Below are 14,897 nucleotides of genomic sequence, written 5' to 3' on the forward strand. Positions count from 1 at the left end.
TGTTATTTTTGACTAAAAACAAAAAGGGGGGCTTTACAATCACTTTAAGGGAAAATGTATGCAGTAAAGGACTGTTTTAAAATAGCAAGCAACATAAAAGAGAAAGGACTTGGACACTGTGTGGTTAGAAAGTCATTTAAAAGATATATAGACAAAGGTGCCCAATATTTTGCAAACATCTCTCCACATGGCAAAATTTGAGGCAGTCAGGTAACAACAATGGCCAAGTCTTGCAGCTAACCAATTGCTTTGTTGTTATGTAACACATACCACCATGTAGTATATCACAGCCTGGTGATTCTAATGTTTTTCCTAAAGCAGAACTATACTCGCCTCCACTACGACAATTCAGTGTCCTGTGGCTCCCCCTTTGGCTGCTGACAGTGTCAGTCTTCTTCCAGGTTTTGATCTTCGACTATTTTGAATGGCTAACCTTACATGACATCACTCCTTAATTCATCCATCTTGCCAGGTGCCAAAATTGGAAACAGGCAGGTAAGAATACTTTAATACAAAAGGAGTCATAGTTTGCCTCTTCTGTATTAAAAAACTGCCTGTTTGCAAATTTGTATTTGTTTAGTAACATTCCACTTAAAGCGGAGCGGCACCGAAAAAAAATTTTTTAAAAGTCAGCAGCTACAAATACTGCAGCTGCTGACTTTTAAAACATGGACACTTACCTGTCCAGGGCGCCCGCGATGTCGGCACCCGAGGCCGAAGCGTCTCTCCGTCCTCGGGTGCTGCCGCCTCCATCTTCGGTAAGGGAATCAGGAAGTGAAGCCGTGCGGCTTCACTTCCCGGTTCCCTACTGCGCATGCGCGAGTCGCGCAGCGCAATACGAATGGTCCCTGCTGCCTCTGGGACCCGTGTGTTTCCCAGCAGGCAGCGGGGGGGGGAACAGGATGTGGCGTAAATACCCGCAGATTCTGCGGCTATCTACGCCGGAAGTGGGTACAGATACCTGTAATATACAGGTATCTGTACCCCCCTCCCCCCTGAAAGGTGCCAACTGTGTCACCGGAGGGGGGGAGGAATCTAATGAGTGGAAGTTCCACTTTTGGGTGGAACTCCACTTTAAATTTCAAAGCTGGATTCTACAGCGTGTTGTGCTCCATATAGTACTTCCACAAACTCATAAGGCTACAGCCCCAGTTTCTCTAGCAGTTAGACCCCTGGTGCCCAACTCTTGGCCCTTTGGTGTATGATGTGCGGCTCGGATCTCAGCAGTTTGTAGTGGGAACGTTGATTAGGGTAATACCATTAATCTCTACTAGCCTCATGTAACATCTTTCCATTTTCATATTGTCTTCTGCAGCATATCCCAAGCCAAAAATGTAGCATTTCCACACTCTCTGACCCTCATCTCTATTAGGTCTTCAGTTTCTGACAGTCCTGTTAAGCATTACATATATTGAACATTATGTGGAGCCTTTTGGTAATGTCAGAGGCCACATTTGAGGCCCCCTTTAGCCCATAAATCGACAACCACCAAGGTAGACCCTGCTGATTACAGATAGACAAGTCATATAATAAAATTTTTCTACCTGGTTTAATGGCTTCCTCTTGACACAATTGATGCCACCTATAAAAACCATGTTTGGCATTATAGGCCTTGGGTACTCAAAAATAAAGTCATATCTCAGAAGCCATATAGAAGCTCGGCTGAAAAGATCTACAGATGTCACATCTCTTTTCAGAAACTCTGAGGCAACCTGAGCGTAGGGGGAATAAAGCATATGACATAGTACATAGTCAAACAATCGGACTAAAACATTCTTCACCCTCTGGCTGAAGTTCATATGGTCAGTGTAGGTTGTGAACAATCTAGGTATATAAGAAGGTGGGCTTGGTGATTGAGAAGCTTCTTCATCCATGCCAAAAGGAGTCCCACGCATGAAGTTCACAGATGGAATAGAGAGGTGCTCAGCTACAATCTGACCACATGGAACAGCCGGGTCACTCAGTAGAACATCAAAGTTGTCTTCTTCCAAATATTTGATAAGTGTTTCATTCTGCAGAAAAAGCTTGCAGGAAGTCAATAGCCAGTTAGCTGAATTTGTAACTCTCTCATACAATGTCTTTAACTTTTGAGGCACTGTTTTATATTCAAACACTTCTTTGCTCACTTGTTTTACCTGAGCTTCCATAAATTCTTTGCTGAAAGGCAAATTATAGGATTGCACTGGAAAGCCCAAATCATTAAGGAAAATATTAGGTTCAGGAACAACCACAACAACCTGATGTCCTTTGTGAGACAACTTCTCCACCATACCACGCATACTGAGCCAATGACTTCCTTCTTGAGGTATCACTAACAGTTTTCCACTTTCAGCCTGTTTAATGGTTACCAAAACAAAAAAGATTCCTATCGTCAAAGAGAGAAACATGTGAATCTGCATAATTGCAGTATATTCACAACTCAGTCAACAACCGCAGCTTCCTTGGTACAATAATCCAGGAATGAAGGCTTGTACTAGTAGCAACAAGGCAGTGTTTAAGGTTCTTTGATCTGCAGGGATATTTAAACTTCAGACAAAACCTGCGATTTCTCAATTTTCACCTGTAATAAAATGCATTAAATAAAAAATTTAAATACCGTTTATGGTATGTACAAAATTGGAAGTGATAGAAAATGACAGAAAAATGCCTTAAAACTCTTGTAAAAATGCTTCGAAGATGTTTTCAAAATTCCAAAAAACAAAAACACAGTGACTTGGACATGTGATTAGCACACCCTAATACGAACATAGTGTAACAAACTATAACTACTAATGCAAATCAGGTCTTACTATGTAAGGTAAGTTTTCTGCCTAAAGCAGGTTAAAAATAAATAGTAAACATAAGGCAATTTTGCACCCAGTATGAATCTTCACAATACTGAAATGTTCTGAGCAAAGTTTTGCTTTTAACAATGCCAGTTTAAATCTATATATACATTATAACCACCCCTCACCAAACCTGCTAGCATAGCTGTGTATAACATGACCCAGTACTTTGGGACCTGCTTTTTATAGTCAACATGTAGGTTCATTTACTTTGCTACAGCTTTACCTAACCTATGCAGTAATAAATGCAAAAACAAAATGTAATGTATTGCAATATAACAATCTTAAAGCGTTAGATCATTAGATGTGGTGGCTGCATTAGCTTTCTTATTTTTAGGCTTTTTTACATGGTGATCTGGCCAGTAACACACCTCCTGTATTAGAGTGCCCCACTGGATGAATGAACACAGGGTTGGGACAAACCATATAACACTTATAGGGTGCTTACAATGTTTTTTTCTTTTAATTACTGTATTTACCGGCGTATAACACGCACCCCAAGTTTAGGAGGGAATTTTAAGGGAAAAAAACTTTTAGGAGGGAAGTTTAAGGGAAAAAAACTTACATTTAAATGCCCATCATTGCAGCCTTCTCAGTGCAGCCTTGCCCCAGTGCAGCCATGTCAGTGCAGCCTTCCCCAGTGTCCTTTGCAGCCTTATCCCAGTGCAGCCTTGCCCCAGTGCAGCCTTGCCCCAGTGCAGCCTTGCCCCAGTGCAGCCTTACCCCAGTGCAGCCTTGCCCCAGTGCAGCCTTGCAGCTCGCAGTTTGAAAATCCTGTGATCCCCTGCGATCCTGAGCTTCAAAATCGCCGACCGCGATTTGAAAATGGCGCCGCCGGCGCCGAAATACACAGAGCCGGTCCTCGGCTCTTCTCGGCGGCTCTTGTTCACTTTCGGCTCCACTCGTAGTCCCGCCCGGGATGGGCGTGACTGTGAGCGGAGCTATCCGAACCTAGCCAAGTACACTGAGCTAGGTTCGGGTGGCTCTCGAGTGAAGCCGAAAGTGGCTGAGAAGAGCCGAGGACCAGCGCTGTGTATTTCGGCGCCGGCGGCGCCATTTTCAAATCGCGGTCGGCGATTTCGAAGCTCAGGATCGCAGGGGATCGGCGTATAACACGCACCCGCGATTTTCCCCTGATTTTAAGGGGAAAAAAATGCGTGTTATACGCCGATAAATACGGTATGTAAAACCAAAATAAAAAAAAAAAAAGATATATAAATATGGATGAATGAATGTACTATATGAAACAGCAACTAACCCATCAAAGCAGCGCTATTTTCAGTCCTCAATGCTGACTGATAAAACAAAGTCTTTGTAAATGCAAGCAAAACACATGCAGGCAGGTAAATTCCAACAAAGACACAGCGGTAGGAGCTCGGTCTGGATTCCCTTATATGAATAGTAGATCTGATGGGTGCACCTTTCACCATCTATTGGGACACCTTGTGCTGCACACACCCCATAGGGGTTCAAACTCACCGGAGCCAGGAGGTTAACAAGCCTTGGATCAAATCCTCTCTCTGTTTACTCCCGAAGTCCTCCAGGGTTGATGATCAGATAACAGCAACAATATCCACATGTAAAAAAGAGACCCCGAATAGTCCAGTACCGTTTTGATAATTTATTGTAAGTCACAAATCAGAGAAAAAAAAAAACGAATAAAGTAAATACACTGTAAAAATCAGTGGGCGCAGTTCCTTACAAAGGATAGCCTTCTAGCTTTCAGTTGGTTGGTAATAGTGGATAACTCAAACTGCTTCTCTCAAAGCACAAGGGTACTGGTTGCAGACTGGATGGATGTTACACACTCACAGCTGATCAGTCCTTCATTCCACTAGTATACAACTACAAGCTTGGAGCGCACTGCGTGTCAGCCAGGCACAGCTGATCCGCACTTCCTCCCTCTCGTGTCTCGTGACACGCAGTGCGCTCCAAGCTTGTAGTTGTATACTAGTGGAATGAAGGACTGATCAGCTGTGAGTGTGTAACATCCATCCAGTCTGCAACCAGTACCCTTGTGCTTTGAGAGAAGCAGTTTGAGTTATCCACTATTACCAACCAACTGAAAGCTAGAAGGCTATCCTTTGTAAGGAACTGCGCCCACTGATTTTTACAGTGTATTTACTTTATTCGTTTTTTTTTTTTTTTTCTCTGATTTGTGACTTACAATAAATTATCAAAACGGTACTGGACTATTCGGGGACTCTTTTTTACATGTGGACATTGTTGCTGTTATCTGATCATCAACCCTGGAGGACTTCGGGAGTAAACAGAGAGAGGATTTGATCCAAGGCTTGTTAACCTCCTGGCTCCGGTGAGTTTGAACCCCTATGGGGTGTGTGCAGCACAAGGTGTCCCAATAGATGGTGAAAGGTGCACCCATCAGATCTACTATTCATATAAGGGAATCCAGACCGAGCTCCTACCGCTGTGTCTTTGTTGGAATTTACCTGCCTGCATGTGTTTTGCTTGCATTTACAAAGACTTTGTTTTATCAGTCAGCATTGAGGACTGAAAATAGCGCTGCTTTGATGGGTTAATTGCTGTTTCATATAGTACATTCATTCATCCATATTTATATTTCTATTTTTTATTAGTGGCTGCTGAGAGATATCTCACTCAGAATATGGTGACATCAGGTTAAATCACTGCGGTTTATTACAATCATTATTTTCCATCTTCATATACCGAATATCCTTTAGCGCTGAGATAGGAGGATTGGAGTAGGGCGTATTGTCTCCTTTTTGTTTGTATATTGGAAAAAAAAAAAAATATTGCTGTAACTGCTTAAAAAGTGTTAGCTGAATTTGGCATTGATTTGTAATAATTTTAAATGCCATCTGAGGCTGGGTTTACACCTATGCAAATTGGATGTGGGTTTCCCCGCATCCATTTCGCATAGCAGGAGATTGTGACCGGCTCTCTATGGAGCCAGTTCACACATCTCCACAGCGGCTCCGGTGCGAATTGCAGAGTATCTCTGTGCGTCTTTTGATCCGTTTCAGGTCCAAATTCAGCCCAACATTCGGGCTGAAATCGGACCTGAAACGGTGAAAGGAGACGCACTGGACTCCTGCTGTGAGCCGCTGTGTGTTCCAGTGTGAACCCAGCCTAAATCTTTTAGTACATCTTATAATACCCTCTCCCCATATTGACAATGCTGCTGTCTAAGGGTGGCTCTGTTGCTCCTCCAAAGAATGGAGCCGCCCTAGGAAGTGTGTTCCTGGCTGGCTAACCAGGTGAAAATAAAGAAAAAAAACCTTAAAGCGGAGTTCCACTTCTTTTTCAGTTTATTAAAAGTCAGCAGCTACCAAAAGTGTAGCTGCTGAGTTTTAAAAAACAGACATTAACCTGTCCCACGGTCCAGCGATGCGGCCGCCCGAAGCCTAGCTACTCTCCCCCTCCTCTCCGCGGCGTAGGGTTGCCACCTGTATGGGATTCACTCAGACAGAATCATGTGTCCAGGTCTCCTTCCGCATGGTACCTGGACACATGATCCAGACTGCACTGTGTTTTCTGTGCTCCATCTGCTCAGCTGGTGGAGGAACATGACTAGTTAATGTTATTAGAAGTAAGTTCCTATCTTTATTCAGCAGTTCTGACAATCGAATCTGAGTCCCGATGTCCACTTTTATACAGATACACCGGGTAATGCAATTGCTGGGATCAGCAGCACAAGGATTACTCCGCCTGAGCCCGAAAATCATCAAATAGTCTCGGCGGAGTAATCTTTGTGCTGCGGTTAATGCCCGGTGTATCTGTATATATATTGACTTTGGGACTCAGATTGTCGGAACTGCTGAATAAAGATAAGAACTTTCTCCTAAAAACATTAAAGCGGAGGTCCACCCTAAAATAAAAAATTACATAATATTCTCAAAAAAATATATAAAAAAAATGTGAAAAAAAAAATGTTTTTTTACTTACCAGAAACCCCTGTTGCTGGGCAGTCTTCCTAATCTGCCTCTTCACATTCCGTGGCGCTGTTCCTTCACTTCCTCCTCTTTGCCGAGCTGCCCCGTTGTCTTCTGGGACATGTGTGTGTCCCAGAAATCAACAGGGCCATTCACAAAGCGCTGCGTGACTCGCACATGCGCAGTAGGAAATGGGAAGTAAAGCTGCAAGGCTCCACAGCCTGTTTCCCTTCGTTAAGATGGCGGCGCCGGCACCCGATCCGATTGACGGATTAGCCTCAGGGGGCCGACATCGCGGGCTCCGACAGGTAAGTGTCCTTATTAAAAGTCAGCAGCTACAGTGTTTGAAAAAAAAAATTGGGAAAACTTATTGACTCGAGTATAAGCCTAGGGTGAGAAATGCGCAGCTACTGTAAGTGGAAAAGAGGATCAACAATGCCCATTTGCAGCCTCACTGTGCCCATTTGCAGCCATAGGTCCCCCGAACTTCAAACTCGCTAGTTAAGGGTTCCTAGATGCCCCCTAGCTGCAGCCAAAATTTGGGGTCTCTGGACCCAAAGGGTCCCGAAATGACATTGCTGCAGATGGACACAGTTGACTGATTGTGGGGCCCCGTATCTCGGGGCCACTTGGTGCAAGGAACCCCAAATTTGGTGTGCAAAGCTGGGGTTCCTAGCACCAAGTGGCCCCAAGATACAGGGCCCCAAATTTGGTTTGGAAAATGTCAAGCACTTTTCTGCAGCAGAGAATGACATTCTCTGAACCGACTTTGGGGCCACTTGGTGCTAGGAACCCCAGCTTTGAACACCAAATTTGGGGTTCCTAGCACCAAGTAGTCCTGAGATACAGGGCCCCAAAGTCGGTTCAGAAAATGTCATTCTTTGCACCAGAAAAGTCCTTGACTCGAGTATAAGCCGAGGGGGGCACTTTCAGCACAAAAAAATGTGTTGAGAAACTCGGCTTATACACGAGTATCCTTATAAAGTATCCTTATGAAGAGCAAATCTAATGTGAAACAAAAAGTGATCAAAACCACTTTTTGTTAAGATTGTTTACTTAAAACTTTGTGTATGTCAAGCATGTATGAGGCAATCACATTTCAGTCAAATAAAGTACATATACAGTACTCACTGCATGCAAAGTTGTGTTTATGTGAATATTTCTGGGGAGGGGGTCCATAGTTTCTTAAAGGGGGAGACTCAAAAAAAAACACGGCTTTAAAGCAGGGGTCTCTAAACTTCTCAGTATGAGGGCTGCAATGTATAATTTACAAGTAATAGATAGCCAAATATTAATATTAGGGTCCCACTTACATCCAGGCCCTGATTAGAGTCCCCTTTACATCAGAGTCCCTCTTACATTAGGGCCCATATCAAAGTTTCCCCTTACATTAGGGTTCTGATCAGAGTTCCCCTATACACTGGTGTCCCCATTCAGAGCTTTTCTTACATCGAACTTGGCCTTAGCAGTACCCCCTTACATCAGGGTCCCCATCAAAATCCCCCCCTTACATCGGGGGCCCCATTGGAGTCCCCCTTACACCAGGGTCCCCATTGTACTTCCCCCTTACATCAGGGTCCTTATCGGAGTTCCTCCTTACATCAGGATCCCCATAAAAGTCCCCCCTTGCACTAGGGTACCCATCAGAGACCATCTTACAACAAGGTCCCCATCAGAGTCCACCGTTACATGAGGGTGCCAAATAGAGTCCCTCTTACATTAGGGTCCCCATCAGAGTTTCCCTTACACCAGGTTCCCTATCAGATTCCCCCTCACATTAAGGTCCCCATCGGAACCAGAGACCATCGGTAGCCTCTGCTGAGTTGCTGACCTAAATCAGTCAAATCCCATAGAGTGCCAGATGTTGCCTAAGGGCTGTATTTTGGAGACCTCTGCTCTAAGGCATATCTTTTTTTTTTTTACACTTTAATGTGCATTTGCAAGTCAGGGAGTATTTCTCTGTGCAACGCTGTGCATTAACATTTTAACATGTGTTTAACATGCTCTGCCATTGATTTCTATGGAAGGTGTGCTTTCTGGAATTGCAGGTCAACCGCAGAAAGCAGAGGCAGAAATGCGGCTTGGATAATCCGTTAAACATCCTCAACATTACAGAACAAGTTGAGCTGAATATGGTCAACTGCTACTAGCTATCCCACGATCGACATTAAAGCGGAGTTCCACACAAAAATGGAACTTCCGCTTTTTGGAACCCTCCCCCCCATCCGGTGTCACATTTGGCACCTTTCAGGGGGGAGGGGGGGTGGGTGCAGATACCTGTATAAGACAGGTATTTCCACCCACTTCTGGGCATAGACTCCCGCGGGAGTCTACGCCTCTTCCTGTCCCCCCCGCGCTGTCTGCTGGGAGACACACGGGTCCCAGAGACAGCAGGTACCATTTGGATTGCGCATGCGCAAGTTGGGAACCAGGAAGTGAAGCCACAAGGCTTCACGTCCTGATTTCCTTACCGAAAATGGTGGTGGCAGCATCCGAGGAGCGAGGGACAGATCGGCTTCGGGTGAGGACATCGCAGGCGCCCTGGACAGGTAGGTGTCCTTATTTTAAAAGTCAGCAGCTGCAGTATTTGTAGCTGCTGACTTTAAAAAAAAAAATTGGCGGACCTCCGCTTTAATAAAAAACCTTAGAGAAAATTGTAACAAGCAGGATTTTGTAACGTACAGGTGAACACTGTACTGCTAAAACAGTGATACCGAACTCGGATTAAAACAAAAAGGAGTTCAGAGGACATAAGTATCATTAAGCAACTTCCCTGGTTATGAAAAATAGGAACATGCTTTCAGCTGTGCAAAGCACCATCTCTTTGAGGAACTTTAAGGGCTTGTTCACACTGTTGCGCTATCATGCATTAAAATGTGTGTTACTTCAATGCACAGGAATGAGTGCACCTTAGTGTATTATATTGCCTTTTAGAGAGCTGCAGCAGACCCTCATTACTAAAGTCACCCTGGCCTGTTATCTATACATTTGTTATCTGTACTTACTGTGCTCTTCTGTCTCCTCCTTGTTTAACTGAACTCTGCACTAAACTATACTAAACATTAAAGGCATAGGGTTCAGTAAAGATCAAGAGACAGCACTGTCAACAAATCAGATTTGAGTGCAGGCAAGTCTGTATAAAGGCAGCCTTAGGGAGCGTAGCAAAATATGCAGAACTTTTCCTCATTGCACTAGTAAAGGCAAGAAGCAGCAACTTCTCAATATTTCTCAATAGGTAACATTTTCCAGGAAAAGATCCCCTGTCCCTTCTCCGTCCCCTCCCAAATCTCTCCAGCTTCACACACCCAGATTCCTCTCCCCTTTTTACAGCCTGGGAGTATATAGGCATTATGCAGACATTTGTCCAATTTGACCTATACAATGTCTTTTTTTGGTTTACAAATGGTTTTTATTATAGAAAATGGTCTCAGTACAAGTTATTTGCATAATGGTATACATGAATCTGGAAAAATTGGTACAAAAGTACATATGTATATCCATGATAACAGAATAGTATATTAATAGGGATGTTCATCAAGTCAAGGATTGATTTGTTTCAAAACGGAACATCACCATGTCTTCAGCCTTGCCTTCACATCATAAAAATAATAAATGGTATTTTATTAGTACATGGCATATAACTGGAGAAAATTTGGACAAAACAATGGAAGAACATTTTTATTTGAAGGTCTGTAATCTATTTCTACATTCTGACATCATAATTTAGACTACCTGCCACAGCACTGTATGCATGGTAGTCGGAGCACCAAACATACAGTGTTAAAACAAGAGAACTGCTTTCCCCTTTTTGATAAAAAACATAGCGCAATTGCCAGTCGAAAAAAAAAAAAGGTTCTTATAATATAAAAATATATAAATTTTATATATATATATATATATAAAAATAGTGAACTAAGCAATAACAGTCATTACTTGCCTGTTATTTTTTACAAGAGCTAAAAGTAACTGTCACTTGGATTAAAGTGATGGTAAATCTTTTTTTTTTTTTTTTTTTAAATACCAAACATATCATACTTACCTCCACTGTGCAGTTCGTTTTGCACAGTGTGGACCCGAACCTCGTCTTCTGGGGTCCACCGGCAGCGCTCGCGGCTCCTCCTCGCATTGGTAAACCCCCTGGGAGAAGTGCTCTCCCTGGGGGTTACCTTGCGGGCACGCTCCCGAGTCCAGCATTTGCGTGCATAGACACAGAATGCCGGACTCGCGCCTGCATCATTTGATTTGATTGACAGCAGCAGGAGCCAATGGCTGAGCTGCTATCAATCTATCCAATCAAGAGCCGAGAACCCCGGGCAGAGAGGAAGAGCGCATCTCCGCCGAGGGAACAAGCGGGCTCAGGTGAGTAAAACGGGGGGGGGGGGGGGGTTATAGGATGCATTAAGGTGAAAAAACACGAGGGTTTAAAACCCCTTTAAGCAAATGATGAGTACGATAGGTAAAACATGTGTATCTCCTTTATCTCCTTTTGATACCAAATACTCTTCACCTATTAGAATCTACCCTGAAAAACCCCGCACCTCACCCTGGACAATTTGAATTACACGTCAATACGTGTAGATGTGCATTGACACACGTTGACAATCACCAACATGGGCTTTCATTGATTTCAAGGCAAATACGTGTGCAATTAAAGCTCATCTGAACTTTCCACATAAATCAGCTAAACACAAACCTCCCAACTTTTTGAGATGGGAATGAGGGACACTTATTAGCAAACGTATATAGTCATAGGACACACTCCCACCATGCCCCCTTAAAGGAGAATGAAACAAAAAAAATATAAGTTAAACCCAGTGTCTTTTTAACAATACTATTCTTTCCAGCCATTATGGCTTTTGAATTTTACAAATGCAACAATTTACAATTTGGATGAAAGGTTTAGCACTAGGAAACACTATTTGAAAGATAAATAACGTATTTTATATAGAACTACATACTGTAGATCAGACCAAAAAGAAGGACAAATGAGGAGGAGAGAAGGACAGAGGGACTTTGTTCCAAATCAGGGACAGTCCCTCAAAATCAGGGACAATTGGGAGCTATGCCCATCACTAAGCACCATTGATCATCCCCCAGTGAGTACCAGTGTTACTCCCTCAAGCCCCACCAATCACCAATGACCCCCATCACTGACAACTGCCAGGGCATACGTCCGGCTATGGACACTCATGCCAGGATTTTTTTTTAACAATGTCAATTTGGGAATTTTTACTTCATAGCTGGTAATTGGTTTGTAAATGAAACAGAGCATATTGATTACTTTCCTATATATATATATATATATATATATATATATATATATATATATATATATATATATATATATATATATATATATATATTGTTAATATTCACTGTCTATATACGAAAGTATTTTTAACAGTGTGCTCATTTTTGAATAGTTATTCAACTTACAAATGAAATAGTGTTGCTCTTATTTTACATTAAAAGAGAAGTATGTTTTTTTTTTTTTGGATTCATACTTAACTAGGTGGATGCAGCATCGGTCCGATGCCGCATCTATCCCCCAGTGCTTCTACACTGAGATCCAAGTGATCGAACACCTCCCATCGCTCGGTTCTCACAGCATTTAGATGTGTTTACACGTGTTTACGCAAATCAAGAGTTTTTTCCACCAAATCACCTCTGCTCCTGGATGCACTGGCAATGAGGTTTTTTTTTCTGCCTCTGAACTCCTCTAAAAGCCTATGTGTGCATTGTTAGTACTTTATATGCCGCCTAGACTGTACTATTGTCAGGTTGAAGAAGGGTATTGTTTCCCCAAAACGCATTCCTAAGCAATAGTGTCCTCTGATTTGCAAAGCAGTAAGTGCAGTCACACACATTACATAGGTAGAAATGGAAGTGTCATGAATTTTTTAATCAGCTCCCACTAGAGGCAGAGTAGTGTACTAGGCTTAGCTTTGCAGCTGGGAAGATTGTGTCGAAAGTCACAGAGTAGGTACAGAGTGCTTGGTGTGCCCAGGGCTGTAACTAAGGGGGCACATGCCCCGGGTGCCAACTTGAGGGGGGCACCAAATTGTCTGCAGTGCAGACACTAGCTGGGATTTGAGAGGTTGGATCGGGCTGGACTGACCTGGCTTAACTGCTGAGCTACATTCGCACCACCTGCTGCTCTGTGAGCCCGCACTGCCGCTGATCGCAGGGTAATCAGGATCCAGGCCCAAGGGATTCAGCCTGCTACCTTGCTGCCTTGAAGTCAGACCTGCATAGGAGGGTCGGCGGGGGGCGGCATTTGCTAGAACCGATTGGCTGTATTTTCCTCTTGCAGCTGCTGAAAGCCAGATCCAGTGGCTGCAGGAGGAAAATACAGCAACTGGTTCTAGTAAATGCTGTCCCTCCACCCCTCCTCTCTCTCCTCCTGCTGCCTGGGCCCCCCCCGTCTTTTCCCTCCTCCACAGTGCTGCCAGCTCCCCCCTCTCGCCTCTCCTGCTGACTGCTGCAGTATGTGTCAGGATAGAGAGCGGGGGGAAGGGGCCAGTAAATATGTCATTTACCGGTCCCTTCTTTTTCTGAATGAACAGCGTGAGTGATCTGTACTGATCACTCACTCTGTTTATTAAATAGTAAACTGTGTTGTTTACTATGGTTCAGTTTGTGAATGAATGGGAAGCTGCTCTGCACAGAGCACTTCCTATTAATTCAGCTGAGGCTGCAGAGAAAGGAATTGAAGAACCTGTGTCCTTAATTCCTTTCTCTGTCTGTGAGACACCAGGGGTCCGTTTATCCTTCTCTCCAGAAGGATTTGGCCTTTCCAACGACCATGCAAAAAAGGATCATTTTTTATGGACCAATTATGGTGTGCTCCATGCAAAATCACCTCCAAAAGGATCTGGCCTTTTCAGCAGCCATCCAAAGGAGGATCATTCATTGCAGGTCAGTGGTGGTGTGCTCCATGCAAAATCACCTCCAAAACTATCTGGTCTTTTCCCCAGCCATCCAAATGGGGATCATTCATTACAGCTTAGTAAAAAGTGTGACTGTCCCAGCAAATCCGGGACAGTTGGCAACTGGTTGCCAAGTTGGAGTTAGTGGAAGGACCAATTCACACTACATGAATGCATAAATCTGTTAATGCATTTTGACTACTTTTAAGACAGTTTGTGCATATTTGTATGCACTAAAAACATGCAAAAAATTATGATAAATGCTGTTCAAATGCATATGATAACGCATAACTGTGTGAAAAGAGCAGGAAGAGTCTTGCATATATCAATATTTCAGTTTAGAGATAAACACCAAAGTATGGTGTAAGGTCAGAACCTCACGTGACATATATAGTTAAAAACTAATAGGGTCAACTAGGTTTCTCAATAAATTGCTCAATAAAAATCAGTACACTCCTAACTTCCATGACTTAGCAGTTCCTGTCATCTGAGACAAAGGTGACACTGGTGAGTAATGGCAGGTACAATATACCATTTAGGGAAAGATTTTTGAGATGAAAGATGAATGTAGAGTCTATACATTCTATCTATAGATTTTTTTTTTAGAAATACATGTTAAAATAACTAATAGATCAGGTCGAAAGACATAATATTATCAATGTGTATTTATGTTTTCAAGCCTTGTGTTCTTTGTATAGCATGTCTTTTTATATACAACTGCATTAAGGCTTAAAAGAGAAGTATGGACTTTTTTAAATTTTAGAATTATACTTACCTAGGTGGATGCAGCATGGATCTGATGCTGCACCTGTCTTCCGCCGGCTCCAACACTGAGAACCGAGCGATCTAACACCGCCGATTGCTCGATTCTCAGGGAACTCTGAGCAGAGAGCTGGTGGCTGTCACTCACTGCTCTCTGCTCTGCCCCCCCTCCTCGCTCACTGGAGCGCTGGGCTATGGAGGGGGCGGGAGCGGCTGGCTCAGGGTGCGGGTGCCGGTCCAGGCATGTGGGTGGATCCCGACTTCATTGTCACAATCTTGCCCGAGCTTGGACCCAGTCTGTGACATCAGCCGACAGTGAACTTCAGCCCGCTGTCAGCTGAAAAGGGTCACAGCAGTGCAGAATGAACTGCACTCCTGTGATCCACAGAAGAAGTGCAGCCAAACGAGCTTTGGGTGTACTTCTCCTTTAATGCGAAGTGCCAGACTATTGTTTCTGAGCAGAGAAA

At 43.5% G+C, this 14,897-nt stretch overlaps 1 protein-coding gene across 7 annotated transcripts in view; it reads right to left on the reverse strand.

The window, feature by feature from the left end:
- LOC141146890 (UDP-glucuronosyltransferase 1A1-like) overlaps positions 1 to 14,897 on the reverse strand; it is a 193,044-nt gene that overhangs the window by 15,748 nt on the left and 162,399 nt on the right. Inside the window, exons 1-2 of one of the 7 annotated variants that reach the window (XM_073633668.1) lie at positions 9,745 to 9,867; positions 1,545 to 2,560 (exon numbers count right to left, since the gene is read on the reverse strand). The exons of the other annotated variants lie outside the window; for them this stretch is intronic. Coding sequence (XP_073489769.1) covers positions 1,545 to 2,399 — 855 coding nt within the window. The 5' untranslated portion in view covers positions 2,400 to 2,560; positions 9,745 to 9,867. Of the gene's footprint in view, positions 1 to 1,544; positions 2,561 to 9,744; positions 9,868 to 14,897 lie in introns of those variants that run through there. 7 annotated transcript variants of the gene reach the window in all.

Source organism: Aquarana catesbeiana, linkage group LG06 (genome assembly GCF_042186555.1).
Source record: "Aquarana catesbeiana isolate 2022-GZ linkage group LG06, ASM4218655v1, whole genome shotgun sequence".
Taxonomy (NCBI): domain Eukaryota; kingdom Metazoa; phylum Chordata; class Amphibia; order Anura; family Ranidae; genus Aquarana; species Aquarana catesbeiana.